The 13,628-nt window shown below is 38.9% G+C and overlaps 2 protein-coding genes across 3 annotated transcripts in view; one reads left to right on the top strand and one right to left on the bottom strand.

Annotated features, from left to right (window-relative positions):
- LOC116176351 (vacuolar protein sorting-associated protein 13D-like) overlaps positions 1-7,466 on the top strand; it is a 48,311-nt gene extending 40,845 nt beyond the window's left edge. Inside the window, exons 41-48 of the mRNA XM_031494870.1 lie at positions 17-399; positions 568-1,016; positions 1,066-1,209; positions 5,688-5,863; positions 5,914-6,621; positions 6,669-6,794; positions 6,915-7,058; positions 7,103-7,466. Coding sequence (XP_031350730.1) covers positions 17-399; positions 568-1,016; positions 1,066-1,209; positions 5,688-5,863; positions 5,914-6,621; positions 6,669-6,794; positions 6,915-7,058; positions 7,103-7,355 — 2,383 coding nt within the window. The 3' untranslated portion in view covers positions 7,356-7,466. The remainder of the gene's footprint in view (positions 1-16; positions 400-567; positions 1,017-1,065; positions 1,210-5,687; positions 5,864-5,913; positions 6,622-6,668; positions 6,795-6,914; positions 7,059-7,102) is intronic.
- A 1,681-nt stretch (positions 7,467-9,147) lies between these two features.
- Positions 9,148-9,894, bottom strand: LOC116176869. 2 transcript variants are annotated; one of them, XM_031495678.1, is made up of 3 exons: positions 9,754-9,894; positions 9,485-9,703; positions 9,148-9,437 (listed from the first exon to the last, which is right to left on the bottom strand). In XM_031495678.1, exons 1-3 carry the CDS (start codon positions 9,794-9,796, stop codon positions 9,223-9,225), a joined length of 477 nt encoding a protein of 158 aa, XP_031351538.1. In that variant the 5' UTR covers positions 9,797-9,894; the 3' UTR covers positions 9,148-9,222. The 2 variants fall into 2 exon arrangements, with proteins under 2 accessions (XP_031351538.1, XP_031351539.1); XM_031495679.1 differs by having other exon boundaries at positions 9,148-9,434.
- Positions 9,895-13,628: the final 3,734 nt, after the last annotated feature.

Raw genomic sequence — 13,628 nt, 5'->3', positions numbered from 1 at the left:
TTTTCATTTCTTGCAGTGGCGAAGATATTTTAGATCCGTTAGACGTCGAAAGTCAGCAGCTCGTTTTAGATGTGGTGAATAACACGCAGATTGTGATTGCACGTAAACAACCTGGGCAGAGATCTCAGCTGTGGCGTATGACTACCACAGGGCAGTTGCAACATGAAGGTAGCAGTCCGCCGTCTCATCCTCAACAGATGAGGACGGAAAACATCTTAGTGCTCGATATAGAGGGACCGGCGCCACAACCGACCAACTACACCCGGTTAATGCTGCGTCGAGTGGATCCGCGCAGGCGCTCCACACAGACATGGCGTTTTACAGAGGAAGGTCGACTGTGCTGCGCCCACTATAACATGTGCGTGCAAGCGCAAGATGGATTCTTTGGACTTCGTCCTGGTTAGTGGACTATTTTTGACTTTTGTTTTCTTAAAAAAGGGCGTGTTTTAGGAGGTCAAAATTATGTAGCTTGTTGGCAGCAATGTATGTATTTGAGTTTTATGTGTGTGTGCGCGCTTGCTGTTTGCAGCATATAAAATTGTGGCTAATTTTAATTTTGTTTTTCAGGGAGTTCGGCAGTCTTAGGACTGCCACAGCCAGTTTGCCATCGTTTTACAAGTACAGGACTACCATTAGAGCAAGCGGTCGCTAGACAACGCCTCAGGCCCGGCTCTGGTTTCTTATCGGTAGAAGTTCGCACTGACGGTCCCACTAGAGTTTTAGTTATACACGACAGAAAGGAACAGCATTTGTACGCCACATCCGATGAAAAAGACTGGGGCAGCATTGCGATAAAGCAAAGACCTAATTTAACTGTTATCTCTGACGGGACTGTGGAATCCAAGGAAATGCAGTTCATATTACGACTGTTTGGTGTTGGTGTTAATATTATTTCCGGTAGGCCATATGAAGAGTTGCTATATGCTCATTTTACAAGTATTGTCAGTGAAGTTGTGTTAACCTCAATGTCTAGAACATTATGCATTAGTGTGAAAGATGTACAGGTCGATAACCAAGTAAGTTTGCCTTGATATGTTGGATATTTCACAGTTTGTAATGTTTTAGTTATTTGATGTGCCGGTTTCTGTCGTATTATATGTAACTCCTCCTGGAACACGTAGTGTGGATATGGCCCAGCACAAATTGCCTGCACTCGAATTAACAGCCGAAGTGCAACCAACGCCAAATGAGAACTCTGTGATATTTAAGGTAAGATTATAGAAGATACAAAGCAGTTCCTGACCTTTCCTGCAAAGTACCCCGTATTTTTTAATCTCTAATTTTTAACTTTCTGTATGGTTCACTGCCCCCTAAAAATTCGTCCTCCTCCCCCAGCCGCCTTTCACGAGGTTGCGCGTATTTGAAAAAAATTTCCAACCGCGTTGTGGGAGTAGGAGAATTAAGGTTCGAAAGCGACGCCCCCCTTCCCGCGGGGGCCTGCCCTAAGAGTGAGCGAAGGTGCCAAAAGGACACTTGGCATCCTCCCCTTCTCGAAACGCCATTTATCGATAGCGCCAACTCGCCCGCGTAAAACTATTGTTGGAATGCGGCTCAAAACGTCCCCCAAATGACGGCGTACCACCCGCCTCCCTTCGACTAAGAGAGAAAGTTGGGGAAATTTTCGAACGAAAAGTGGACGAAATATGAAGTTACTGAATAATCGCCTGTAGTGTACTTAACCCCCAGGTTCTACGCCAACTTCACACTACAAGAACACGGAAATAAAGTCAACCCGGCAACGTTTAAAAATGGCCACCCGAATGACTTCCAATAAACAAGATCCCGCTTAAATTTGAAAAGTGGCACTTGATCAAACATCTAAGGCAGGACTCGCCTTACGTTAGTTGTAAACAACGCTATGACCTGAAGCACAGTAGGGAAGGAACGTTAAATAAAACACTGAAATTGTGAAAAGTTTGTTTAATAATGATTGTAATTATTATGATTGTAAAAGCTCGGAAATTTCAGTCGAAATAAATTACATTGCAAAAATAAACTTTGAAAATGGTAGTTCACCGGTTAAAATAGAAATAGGCTGGGAAAAAAGAACTTACCAATAAAAAAACCAGCCGTCAAACTAATATTAAATTGTGTAGTAAAATTAATTGTTTTGTAATGATGTGAATGCGTAACATAAAATTATAACAACACAAAAGGTACCATGCAGACCTCAAACAAATATTATAAATAATAATAAATAAATTTTTGAAACTATTATTAATAGAAACTATAGAGACCAAACAAGAGGTAACATTTAGGTTAAAAACAAGTTTTGGGAATTATGGGTCAAGTAAGCAAGTACCAAGATTGTAAGAAAGGGTGAAATACACAGGATGTGACTCATATTTGGTGTAATAAAGTCCTTTTGTTAAAAGCAAGATGGAAAATTACATAGCCTTGTAGGCAAATTTAACTAAAAACGAAATATGTGGAAATTACAAATCGTAACTCATTTATTGCAGATATATTCAAAACTGAAGAGTTTTGATTAGCATAATCTCGCCCCCGCAAGATAGGTAGCCTTGCCCCTCGTTCGAGGTTTCGAGCCTACAGTTGAATGTCGAAGACAATCACTGAATTAGGTGTCGTAGCTCAATGTTGACTACAGTTTTTATTACCCCCGTGACTGCTTCATTCACGGAGAAAATTGTTAGTTACAAACAACAAGTCAGTATATACATCAAACGAATCGGTAATTTCCACATATTAAAATAAACTGATTAAAACTGATATGAATGTTACTTCAGGGACAAGACCAAGGAATCAATATCAATAAACATAAATTGAGTAAGCATTACACCAAAAACGTAAACAATTACAAACAATAGCATAACGGTATCACATTTGTCATTCTGCATTGCGGTTAAACCAAGTAGATTTCAAAAACAAAGATTCAAACACACACAAAATATAAAAGGTGGCATACAAAACACAAATACGATATAAAGAAATGCAAAAATTACTATCTGCATTAAATAACACAAAATAGCAGCAAACATTTATGGAGCGGCGCGGTCACGACCGCCATTCAAGACAAGATGCCAAACGTAACCCGTTCGTATTCGTGTTTTTTAGATGGCGCAGGCAGCTTTTTTTACCACCTAGAAATTGCATGGTTGCCAACTCTCAAAAATGTGTAACTTCTATATACAGGGTGGAACCTCTCACGTCGGTAAAAAGTATTTAGTCGAGACATCGGAGAGCGTAAGTTTTTGCGTCATTTCGCCCTCTCCCCCCCCCCCCCTCCCACAGCCCTCCACTAACTAACCACTAAACGATACATTTTCGTCGTTTTGATGTTTATTCGGAAACACCGAGAGCTAGAACGATGTGGTTTTTCTACGATTGTCTCGAGGATTGTCTCGTATTTATACCCTCCGGCCTCCACAATCCCCCCCCCCCCCTGCTTCTAAATGACTTTTTATCGTATTTTTGCGTTCATTCGGAAACCCAGGAAGCTAGAGCGATGCAGTTTTTTACATTTGTCTCATATTGGTACCCTCCGAATCATCGACCCCTCCCCCCCTCAACTACCAATAAATGACACTCTTTTTTTTAGGCAGGTGGGGTAGAAAAAATTAGTAACAAAGTGATCTCCGCGGAAATGAGTACTCAATAGGGTCCTTATTAACCCCTCAAAAATCGCACTTTGTCGCATTGGTGGAACTTGGAAAAAAATGGCCGCCATCTTGATTTTTTTCGAATTTATTAAATATTTCGTAAAGTATATATTATATCAAAAAAACTCAAGAGACTTTTATGGAGAATCAAAAGTTACCTATAATACAATATATGATTTGGGTAATTATCACATCTGTGTCGAGACTTAGATGCATTTCAGGAACTTAATGCAGATATAGCAGTTTTAATTAAATCAGGACTTAAAATTATTTTAAATCTGTACCGGTTTCCAAAGAAGATTCATGATATTAACCAGTTACGTCAAAGCTTAAATTCAGAATTGTGTTTAGCCTCACTACCACCAACCGAAGAAGCTGCCAAACAGCACATTAATATCATGAATCTTTTTTTTTTTTATTGATGTATTGCTCCATGTGAATTATTTGGATATATTTAATGTAGCAGGTAAGTAGAGGGAACCAAATAATTGAATGTCTCTTGAGTTTTTTTGATATAATGTATACTTTATGAAATATTTAATAAATTCGAAAAAAATCAAGATGGCAGCCATTTTTTTCCAAGTTCCACCAATGCGACAAAGTGCGATTTTTGAGGGGTTAATAAAGGACCCTATTGGGTACTCATTTCCGCGAGATCACTTTGTTACTAATTTTTTCTACCTTAACCACCTATTTTGACTAACCTATTTGTATTTGGGTGTTTATCGAAAAACGACGAGTGCTAGAAGACATTGAAGCTTTTTTTAAGTTGGTAACACATATCGACCGGCCGCATTTTAGAGTCGACGGCAAATTTGCATAAATGTGCGAGGCCGGTCGAGGGATGTGTCAACGGTCCTATACAAGCGGGAGACTAGGTGGCATCTACACTCGGGTTTTCTATTAAAGCCCGCCCTCAAATTGCCAAAAGTTCTACTTTTTCCATATTTTGGCTTAATTTCGGAAACGCCGAGGACTAGAATGATGCGGTTTTTTTACGATTGTTTCCTATATGGCTTAGCACGTTCTAGAATGTAATCGCATGTGCGTGCCAAAAAACCAATCTGCGCATGCGCAATGCTTATTGCCTTTCATATTTCTGGAGTAATTTGAACTACATTTTTATGGTAGGCTTCTCTAATAAAATCAAACAAAATGCACTCGCCAAAAATCGTACTGCGCATGCGTAATTTTAATGGAGCCGTCTGAACGAAATTTGTATTATGTGTCCCTCTAATAAAAGCAAACAACATGCCTACGCCAAAAATCATACTGCGCATGCGCAACATGTAATTTTCCTATTTGTGGAGCAATTACGCTTTTTAAAATGTGGTGTAATGAATAAATAGGGCTAGGTGAAGCTGAGCAACTAACAAACATCTATCAGATCGGAGGGAAGCGAGGCGGCGTGCCGCCGGAGCAGAGCGTATGACTTAAAAAACGAAACTAAAAATCGGCAGTTGTTTGACAGGGATTTGACGTCTCTAAATAACCTTTTTTCCTACGATCACTATCATTCACGATTGTGAAATATCGAACTCCGATGATTTGAATCGAAATGTTCAAAAAAAGTCACTTTATATAAGTGATATTCCCAAAAACATAAATAGCTCTTAAAAATTCAAAACAATTGCACCATAGGGAAATGGCAATGTATTTTTTAGCGAAGGATCCTGAGGCCTTGAAATTAGCGTTCAACGTACTACTCCAATCTCTGATTGTCTGAAAATCAGGCAAGTGCAATAACGTACGTTGAACGCTAACTTCAAATACATATCACAGGCCTCGCGAATTTTGCGCGAAAAAAAACATCCTCAGCCTCAGCCTACAAAAACCGAAGAAAAAAATTGTCAAGGATCCTCGCTTTTCCGATGGGATTTGGCCATGGGGATTTCAAAAATACATCTTTTTATGAAAGGTTTGAGGCTATTGTACGACACTTTGTGGGGCATAAGAAAACCAAAAAACAGTTTCGCTAAACGACACCAAAGTTAAAAATTAAAAACTAATCAATAGGATATGGGCGCAAAATGGGCACTTTGCAAGTAATCTAAACTAATTTTTTAGCATTTAATGGTTCGCCTAAAGAAATTAACAGTTAATTTGGAGGAAAAGATGCTATTAAAACTGTGTGCTTTTCTAAAAACTGGGGCCAAAGGTGACGAAATGTGGAGCAACATTGAAAAGAGCGACTCTGAGACGCAACGATTATTAATGGAAGTATCTGCGACGCATTCCACCAGGTAATTTTTTTTTAGTCTAAACGCACCTTTATAAATGATTCAATTCACAGGTACTATTTTGGAATAATTCAATTAAACTTGGATCAAATTCGGCTAAGTATGACCACGGCCAACAAACTACCACCTCAATTGCAAATAATTAAGCGCAAGTTGGGCTTTACGTTTATAAAGTTTGAAGACGCCGCCGTTGAACTCGAACCTTTCATAAAACAGCACATTTTCGAAACTAGTCAAATACTGTCTCGCTTCATCATAAAACACTTCAAAGACGAGCTGCTATGGCAAGCGGGAATTATATTGGGATCGACCGACTTTCTCGGCAATCCCATTGGCTTTATAAACGACGTGTCGGAAGGCATGTCGGGGTTGATCTACGAGCACTCGGTCGGAGCGCTGGTAAAGAACGTAACGCATGGACTTTCAAATTCTGCTGCCAAGGTGACGGAAAGTCTCTCTGACGGTTTAGGTAAAGTCGCCATGGATGACGAGCACGAGGAGATACGCCAAAGAATTAGACAGGTGGATAGCGGACGGACGGGCGATCACATTGTCGCCGGATTTAAGGGTCTCGGGCTTGGAATACTAGGTGGCGCCACAGGAATTTTTAAGCAAGTTTACGAAGGTGCAGCAAATGAAGGTATCCAAGGCGTATTCTCGGGATTTGGCAAAGGTATTGTTGGTGCGGTTACTAAGCCGGTTGTCGGCGTCCTAGATTTGGCATCGGAAACCGCAAGAGCTGTACGGGATTCTAGTCGAAGGTAAGCATTTGGAATGTTTCGATCAATAATTCTCACACTCATTGCAGTTCAAATCGTATAGTACCTGATAAGATTAGACCACCACGGTGCGTTGTCGGCGCGGGGGGTTTACTTCCTTGTTATAGTTATAAGCAAAGTCACGGACAGCAACATTTGTACACTGTTAACAAAAGGTTTGTATACATTTGTCGTACATTTGAAGAAGTCAATGTAGTAGAGATGACAATCTACACACAGTTAATTATCTAAAAAGTCCTCTAAAAAACCCACTAACCAAAAAGCTTGGATTTCAGGAACTACACAGAACAACTGGTCGCGTACGAGTCCCTGCGAAGTGGTTCCGAAGATCTTCGAATAATTATTTCGAACGAGCACGTTCGCATTGTGACTGGCACCAAAAATAGTTCCCCTACCACTTTTCTAGAGGTTCACATAAGGTATGACCACACCCACTTTGTCAATTTTTAATTTTTTCTCTCAGTGACGTATTACAATGCCAACCAGTAACGCTGACAGAGGGTTCGGAAATAAGACACTATATTGACATAACGATGCGGGTGTCTAGTGCCACCGCTCAGTTTGCCCATACAGATCCAATAAAAAGGCCAAGAATACGGTGCGACTCGATGGAACTTGCACATTCTGTGTCGCAACAACTAAGTTATGCAAAAAGACTCTATAACGATCGATTGCATACACTAATTACAGACAATGCCACACAAAATGAAGACTGAATTTTTGTTGTTATTTGGGAGAAATGTGTTATGAGCAGTGTGCCTTTATATGCATTTTTTGTTGCGAGTCAAGATCAGTAGGTTTTTGTTTAATAAAACCATATATTTTAATATCGTTTTTTTAATTGCTATTGGTAGTAAAGCTTTTGTGCTGTAGTAAGCCAAACACCGTTTGAAACTGCGCCACCTGGTGTTGGCATTTTACTTATAAGTAGATTTTCCCCCCGCGACTTCGTACACTCGATATTGACAGATGTATGAAACCCAACATACAGACAAAGTAAAAGTGAACACATCGTCATGGTACGAGACAAGTGACATTGTGCATGTATCAATCGGTATGTGAAATAGCAGAGTGCAACATCAACCAAAAAAGACGTTTTGAAAAACAAAATCTGATCAGACCCAATTATGAATCTAAACTATCCGGGGACACACAGAGACACATTAAACTCCGTGCAGCCGTTTATAGATCGTCTCACGTAAAAAAGGAATCGGGAGAAAGTAGTGTAACCTCCCACTAAGTTTATTGTTCATCTCAATGTCGCTGTGCTTTGAATAAAGATAGGTATAAAACTGGTAATTATTCGGGCCGTTGGAACCACCCACAATAAACTTAGTGGGAGGTTACACTACTTTCTCCCGATTCCTTTCTTACGTGAGACGATCTATAGGAGGAGTTCCGTTACAAACACATGTACAGGGTGAGTCAACGATTGCGCGGAGTAACTTAATAGCATGAAGATAAAATTTTTCAATAGAGTGCTTTTGTATTATGATATGGTTGGATATTCTCCACATTTTAAAAATATTTGGAATTATACAAGGTGCGCCCACAAAGGAGGGCGCCAAAATGGTACATTTTTTTAAATAGAACCCCCTGTATTTGAATGCTATTTTTTTAATGTTTCATGGTAGATGTATTTATTTGACTTTTACTTAACCCAGGATAAAAGATATAAAACCTGGAATCAAAATTTAAGTAATAATTTTGACAATATACTGACGCTTGCAAATGCCCAATTTTTTTTACAAATCGAATTATCTTTAAAACTACCAGTTTTTCGGATATTAACCATATAATAAAAAAAACGAACAGTTACACGTAGAATTCAAAAATGCATTCAAATACAGGGGGTTCTATTCAAAAAAATGTACCATTTGGGCGCCCTACTTTGTGGGTGCACTCTGTATAATTCCAAATATTCTTAAAATGTGGAGAATATTCAACCATATCATAATACAAAAGCACTCTATCGAAAAATCTTATCTTCAAGGCATTAAGTTACTCCACGCAATCGTTGACTCACCCTATACAGAACAATGTTATACAGGGTGTTCATTTGAAAACTTCCCACCACGGATTTATCAAAAACTACTAATTAAAGGAAAATATGGCGAGACATGTCAAAAGATTTGTCAAAGGGGACAACTTTTAACCAAAAACTACGTCACCCCCTGCCCCCCTCCCCGGGCCATCCATTCCCTTAAAAATTATAAATAACAAGTGGCATCAAGTAATACCTTGTTTGAAAGATCTTTCGAAGTCCTTTATTTCAACATTTGATTTTTTAAATGGGTCAATTCCTTTTCGAGAAAATTAGAAAAATCTTGTTCAAAGGAAGTATACTTTATACGAGTGCCTTAAGCATTTTTTCGGAGTCACCCGCACAAGAGTAAACAAGGTGTCTGCTGTGTTTCAGTTCCAGTCCAATTGCATTACAAGTATATTGTACTTCAAATTCTTAATCCCTACCAGCCTACCACAATTAAAAATAGAAAAAACTTCACATTAATGTCTCGCTACTATATTTATTAATAACACGCTTACATAACAGAAATGAATAATTTACAAAAAACACTAAAGTCAAAAAGAACATTCTGGAATCTCAATGTCCTCAATTGGAATTTCTGGAAAGTTATCGTCGTCATAATTAACATCAATTGTTACAGGCGAATGCAGCTGCGGAATAAACTCCTTAGCCTTAATTGGTGGTGTTTTCGGATTGAGCATAAAGTTTAATAAATGTGGTACATCGATTGTTTGTGGCTCCAATTGAATGTCGATGTCGTCATATCCTGCTAGAGTAAGTTTAGTGCATCTTATTAAATCAGCAATCAACTTATACTTTCTAGTCCTTTAAAAGAACATACATCGGAGAACCATTCTGGGTAGGTTTTGGGCTCTTTCGGTTTTTGCACGATGACTTCTTTTTGTTGTACATTTGTCGAAGCTTTAAGAGACGTTACCTTTCCGTTAGGTTGCGGAGTGTGATTGATAGCTCTATCACATAGTGGTTTTCGGGTCGATTTTTGTAAATTTGCTTTTCTGCTCGCTGTCACTTTATCTAAAAACAACAAATTAGACGTACATGAAACTACAAACAGGGTTACCGACTTTCTTGCTCAAATGCAATTCGAAAACCTGTGCTTGAAATCATTTTGCATTTAGCGAATGTAGGTCTAGGTGGCAGATGTAGAATAACCGTTTTTTAAAGTTTGAAAATGACAGTTATTTTGTGTCAACTGTCACCATCTGTTGGTGACTTAACTATCGTGATTAGAACGCATTCAACGAACTGCTGCAAAGGCGCAGGTATACTAGCAAATTACTTGCGACAATCTTGCGCCAGCGACTTCCACATGTATTTATACTAGTATGAACAATTATAAGCAAAGAGTAAAATACTCTTTGTTATAAGTGTCGTGATAAACTGTCAGGCAAGTTAGGTGAGCCATTGCTATCGCAAAAGTAAAAAGCAGGGTACTAATAAAATTTGCACGTTTCCTCGCCGAAATATCGAAACGAAATGGAAAGTTTGCGAGTATTTGGTGAGCTGCACTTTTGCCTGTTTAGACTGGCAAGAAAAGTGTCGCGAGAATTGTTCCACGAGTTCTGTCAAATGGACTCGCAATGCTATATACACTTACGACAGTAGTGTCCGACAGTAAATCGCGTGAGTTTTCTGGCTAGTCTAAAGGCGCTTTTGAGCTTAAAATTGACACGTAGATGCATGTCATGACCTTCAATGTTTTCGTGACATAACCTATGGTTAGCCAACACACATTACATTTCAAACAATGGTAGTATCTATGGGAAAAATATGAAACCTTACGCCAATGAACTTTAAGCGGTCATGGTTTGGGTGACCAAACAAACTAACTTGGCTTCATTATACGATCATTATTATCACTCCTCTCTCTCTCTTTCCTTCTCTAAAAGTAAGCTGTGGTGATGTTTCGGGAACGACAATGGAAAATGATTTTGGTAAGTACGTCATTGACAAAGGTAATGATCGCCGAATAGGTAAACCCTGCAGCATACATAACCAACATTTCAATATATAGTGCAACAAATGCGAACCAACAAATTAAGGTACATACCTCTTCAATGAAGAACCCGACGGAACCCGATGTGATAGATAATTTAGTTGATCATGCTGCAAAGTTTCCCTATTTATTAGGCAATCATTACTTTTGTCAATGACCGTATATTGAATCCAGAACCAGGTACATAGGACTTGTTTCACGACACAGAGTAAAACTATTATACAGGGTGAAGCGTCATGAACAATAGAATTCCGATTTTTGTAGTCGGCTATAGTTTTGTCCCATAATACAACTGTGATCAATGATAATCAACCCTTATGGTTAGGCAACACACATTTACATCTGAAACAAAAATATGATATGCTCTGTATATAACCAATCGACCGTTTTGCGCAGATGCCGAATACTAGGGGATTTTCGTAACGAAGCTATTATAGGAAAAAAACGTGGCGGAAGAGAGAAGATGGCGACGGGGTCGACGGAAGGAATCACTCGTTCCCGGTTTTTATTCTTGATTATTTTGATTGTGGTGTTGTGAAGGTGTATTTACAGGTAGTAACTATTTTATTCTTTCTTGTATGTACTAGCTATTAATAATTCAATTTCTTGCCAAAATTATTTACATTTTACTGATTTTGCATAAACTACGATATCTGAATCATGGCGTACTCCATGCCTTTGTTTTGAGTACAGTTATCTGAATCATGTTTGTTTGTTATACTGTACAGGATGTATACCATTATTTTGTTTTATTAAGTATTTATTTCTGTATTCACGAGGAGTTGATTATCAGGGCGATGTTGCTCTGTTCGATTGATTCGTAACTATTCCGTGAGGGAAGTACCTAATACCGTTTGATTGTTCGCTGTATCTGTTACTTTCTGATTCGTGGCGCGCTGCAGTTCTTGTGCGTTAGCTTTACGAAATGTCTCTGTGGAGTAGGTAGGTACCTAATACAGTTCGACCTTTCGCTGTATCTGTTGCCTACTCGTCTCGTGCGGATTGCAGTTCTTAGCATCTTAGCAATGCGAGATATTTAGAGGTCCTCTCATTAACATTTCCTCTATTTAAAATATGTTCTGCTTGAGCAATGATCGACTTTCACATGAATACTTGCTAGTGGAGTTCTCACATGTACTTTTCGTGTTAAGTAAAATTATGTTAATGAAGGCTGGAGTAGAGCCACACCATTTACATGTTTCCTATGTACATGCAATTTATTATTTTACGAGTTGTGTTAGCTCAATGGATCGTACAGGTATTTTGATGTGTTTTTGTACTGAATTGACTGACTTGATTGAGGTCTTGTGTATTTTGTTTCTATGAACTTGTTTAATTGCATTTGATTTGATTATCTGATTTTTATCATACAATTTGAGATATTTTATTTATGTGTATTTTCTCTTGCATTTTATTGCTGTAGTGTAGGTGATTTATTTCATTTATTTGTGTGCCCTATGCCGGGGTTTTTGTCCCGTAGAAGGTTTCCCTAGCATGGTCTTGTTATGTGCTTTAATATATTTATTTGTTTTTGTCATTTCTTACGCACAAAAGTTCTCTGTCTTTTGTTTAATTCCCTTCCCGATGATGTCTCACGTCCCAACATATAAAGAACCGATTACACAACGTAGGAGTTCATTCGGGCCATCCATATCGAGCCGACTGCCATCCAAATTCAAAAGTGCCGCGAAACGTCCCGTTTCGACTTGAAAGGTAGATGGCTCTGCTTGTAGTTTTTTCCCAGAGTTGCCAACGGTAAGTATAGTGTAAGTGAACGTTTTCAGTGTCCGTCTACGACCATTACACGACCTTTCCTTGAACTGCGTGAATTAACAGTTCTGCATAATAAATTGTTCGTCATGGTGCAAAACTTCCCACAAACTAAAGTACTTACGTAATTTTGTTGGTCGACACGATTTTTACCGTGCCTTGCGTAAGCTCCTATCTATGGTATTCCATCTCGGATTAAATGTTGCTCTCTTTGTTTACACTACACGGCAGTCGTATAGCGCAGATCGACCACAGAATATAGAGTACTCTATATGCGACCACCACGCCTACAAAAGTCGCACACGACAGAACGTCGGATCCAGAGCCGGTGCTAAATCGAGCCTCGGGGCCGCGGTCTTGAGCCTCAACAAGTCGGCAGTGTCACAACCGAGAAGATTACTTTTAAGTTTGAATCAAAAAATGTATTTTTTCCCTTATATTGGTAGGTCTGGTGAGGTAGAGGGCCGGTTTAACCTTAGAGAAAGGGTTTAACAAACTCGCCCGGGCCGTTTGATAGGTCCAGACCGACTCTAGTCGGATCGTGTGTATTGTTCCATTTAAATGTGTGTATGATTAGAGTCTACGACAAAAGCAATAAAATCGGACCGACAGAATTAGAATAGCGTACCGTGCGCAAGAGACCTAAAGTTCGTATAGGACCGCAAACGCTTCGTTACCGATCTGCAAAGTGATATAATTTCACCCTAAACTTTACAAATTAAACCTTTAATTTATATATGCAAACACACGATACAATTTTCAATGCCAACTGATGAAAACTAATTAAAAGTATATATAATCCAAGGTTATTAGAGAAAGTAGGTTGCCTCGTAACTTTCAGCCAATAAACGTTCAGTATTAAAATACGCGAATGACATCACCCAGAATCCCATTTTGTCCACATCATAAAAATGAATTATTAACGCAACAACAGAGCAAGTTCAAAAAATGCAAAATGGATCGAAATGGTACTTTACATGGATGTGCTGAAAAGTTTCTGCATTGCATAGAAAGAAACATGCTGGAGAAAACGCACTTTATTCAAAATAGCTTACATTTCATCTTCATAGTCTTCGTACGGGAAATGCAGACTGCACAGTCTGTATTGCATACGGGGTTCAGGTTCCCCTTTCCATTGCACTTTATAACCCATTCTTTTTGTAATACAGGAAT

Source organism: Photinus pyralis, unplaced genomic scaffold (assembly GCF_008802855.1).
Source record: "Photinus pyralis isolate 1611_PpyrPB1 unplaced genomic scaffold, Ppyr1.3 Ppyr1.4_LG7, whole genome shotgun sequence".
Taxonomy (NCBI): Eukaryota; Metazoa; Arthropoda; class Insecta; order Coleoptera; family Lampyridae; genus Photinus; species Photinus pyralis.
This window is presented reverse-complemented; position numbering and strand designations above follow the sequence as displayed.

Coding starts and splice junctions, on each gene's coding strand:
- LOC116176869 (XM_031495678.1), bottom strand. CDS start 9,796: ATGATTTCAAGCACAGGTTTTCGAATTGCATTTGAGCAAGAAA. Junction 9,704..9,753: donor AATTGCATTTGAGCAAGAAA/GTCGGTAACCCT, acceptor TGTTGTTTTTAG/ATAAAGTGACAGCGAGCAGA. Junction 9,438..9,484: donor TTCTTTTAAAGGACTAGAAA/GTATAAGTTGAT, acceptor AACTTACTCTAG/CAGGATATGACGACATCGAC.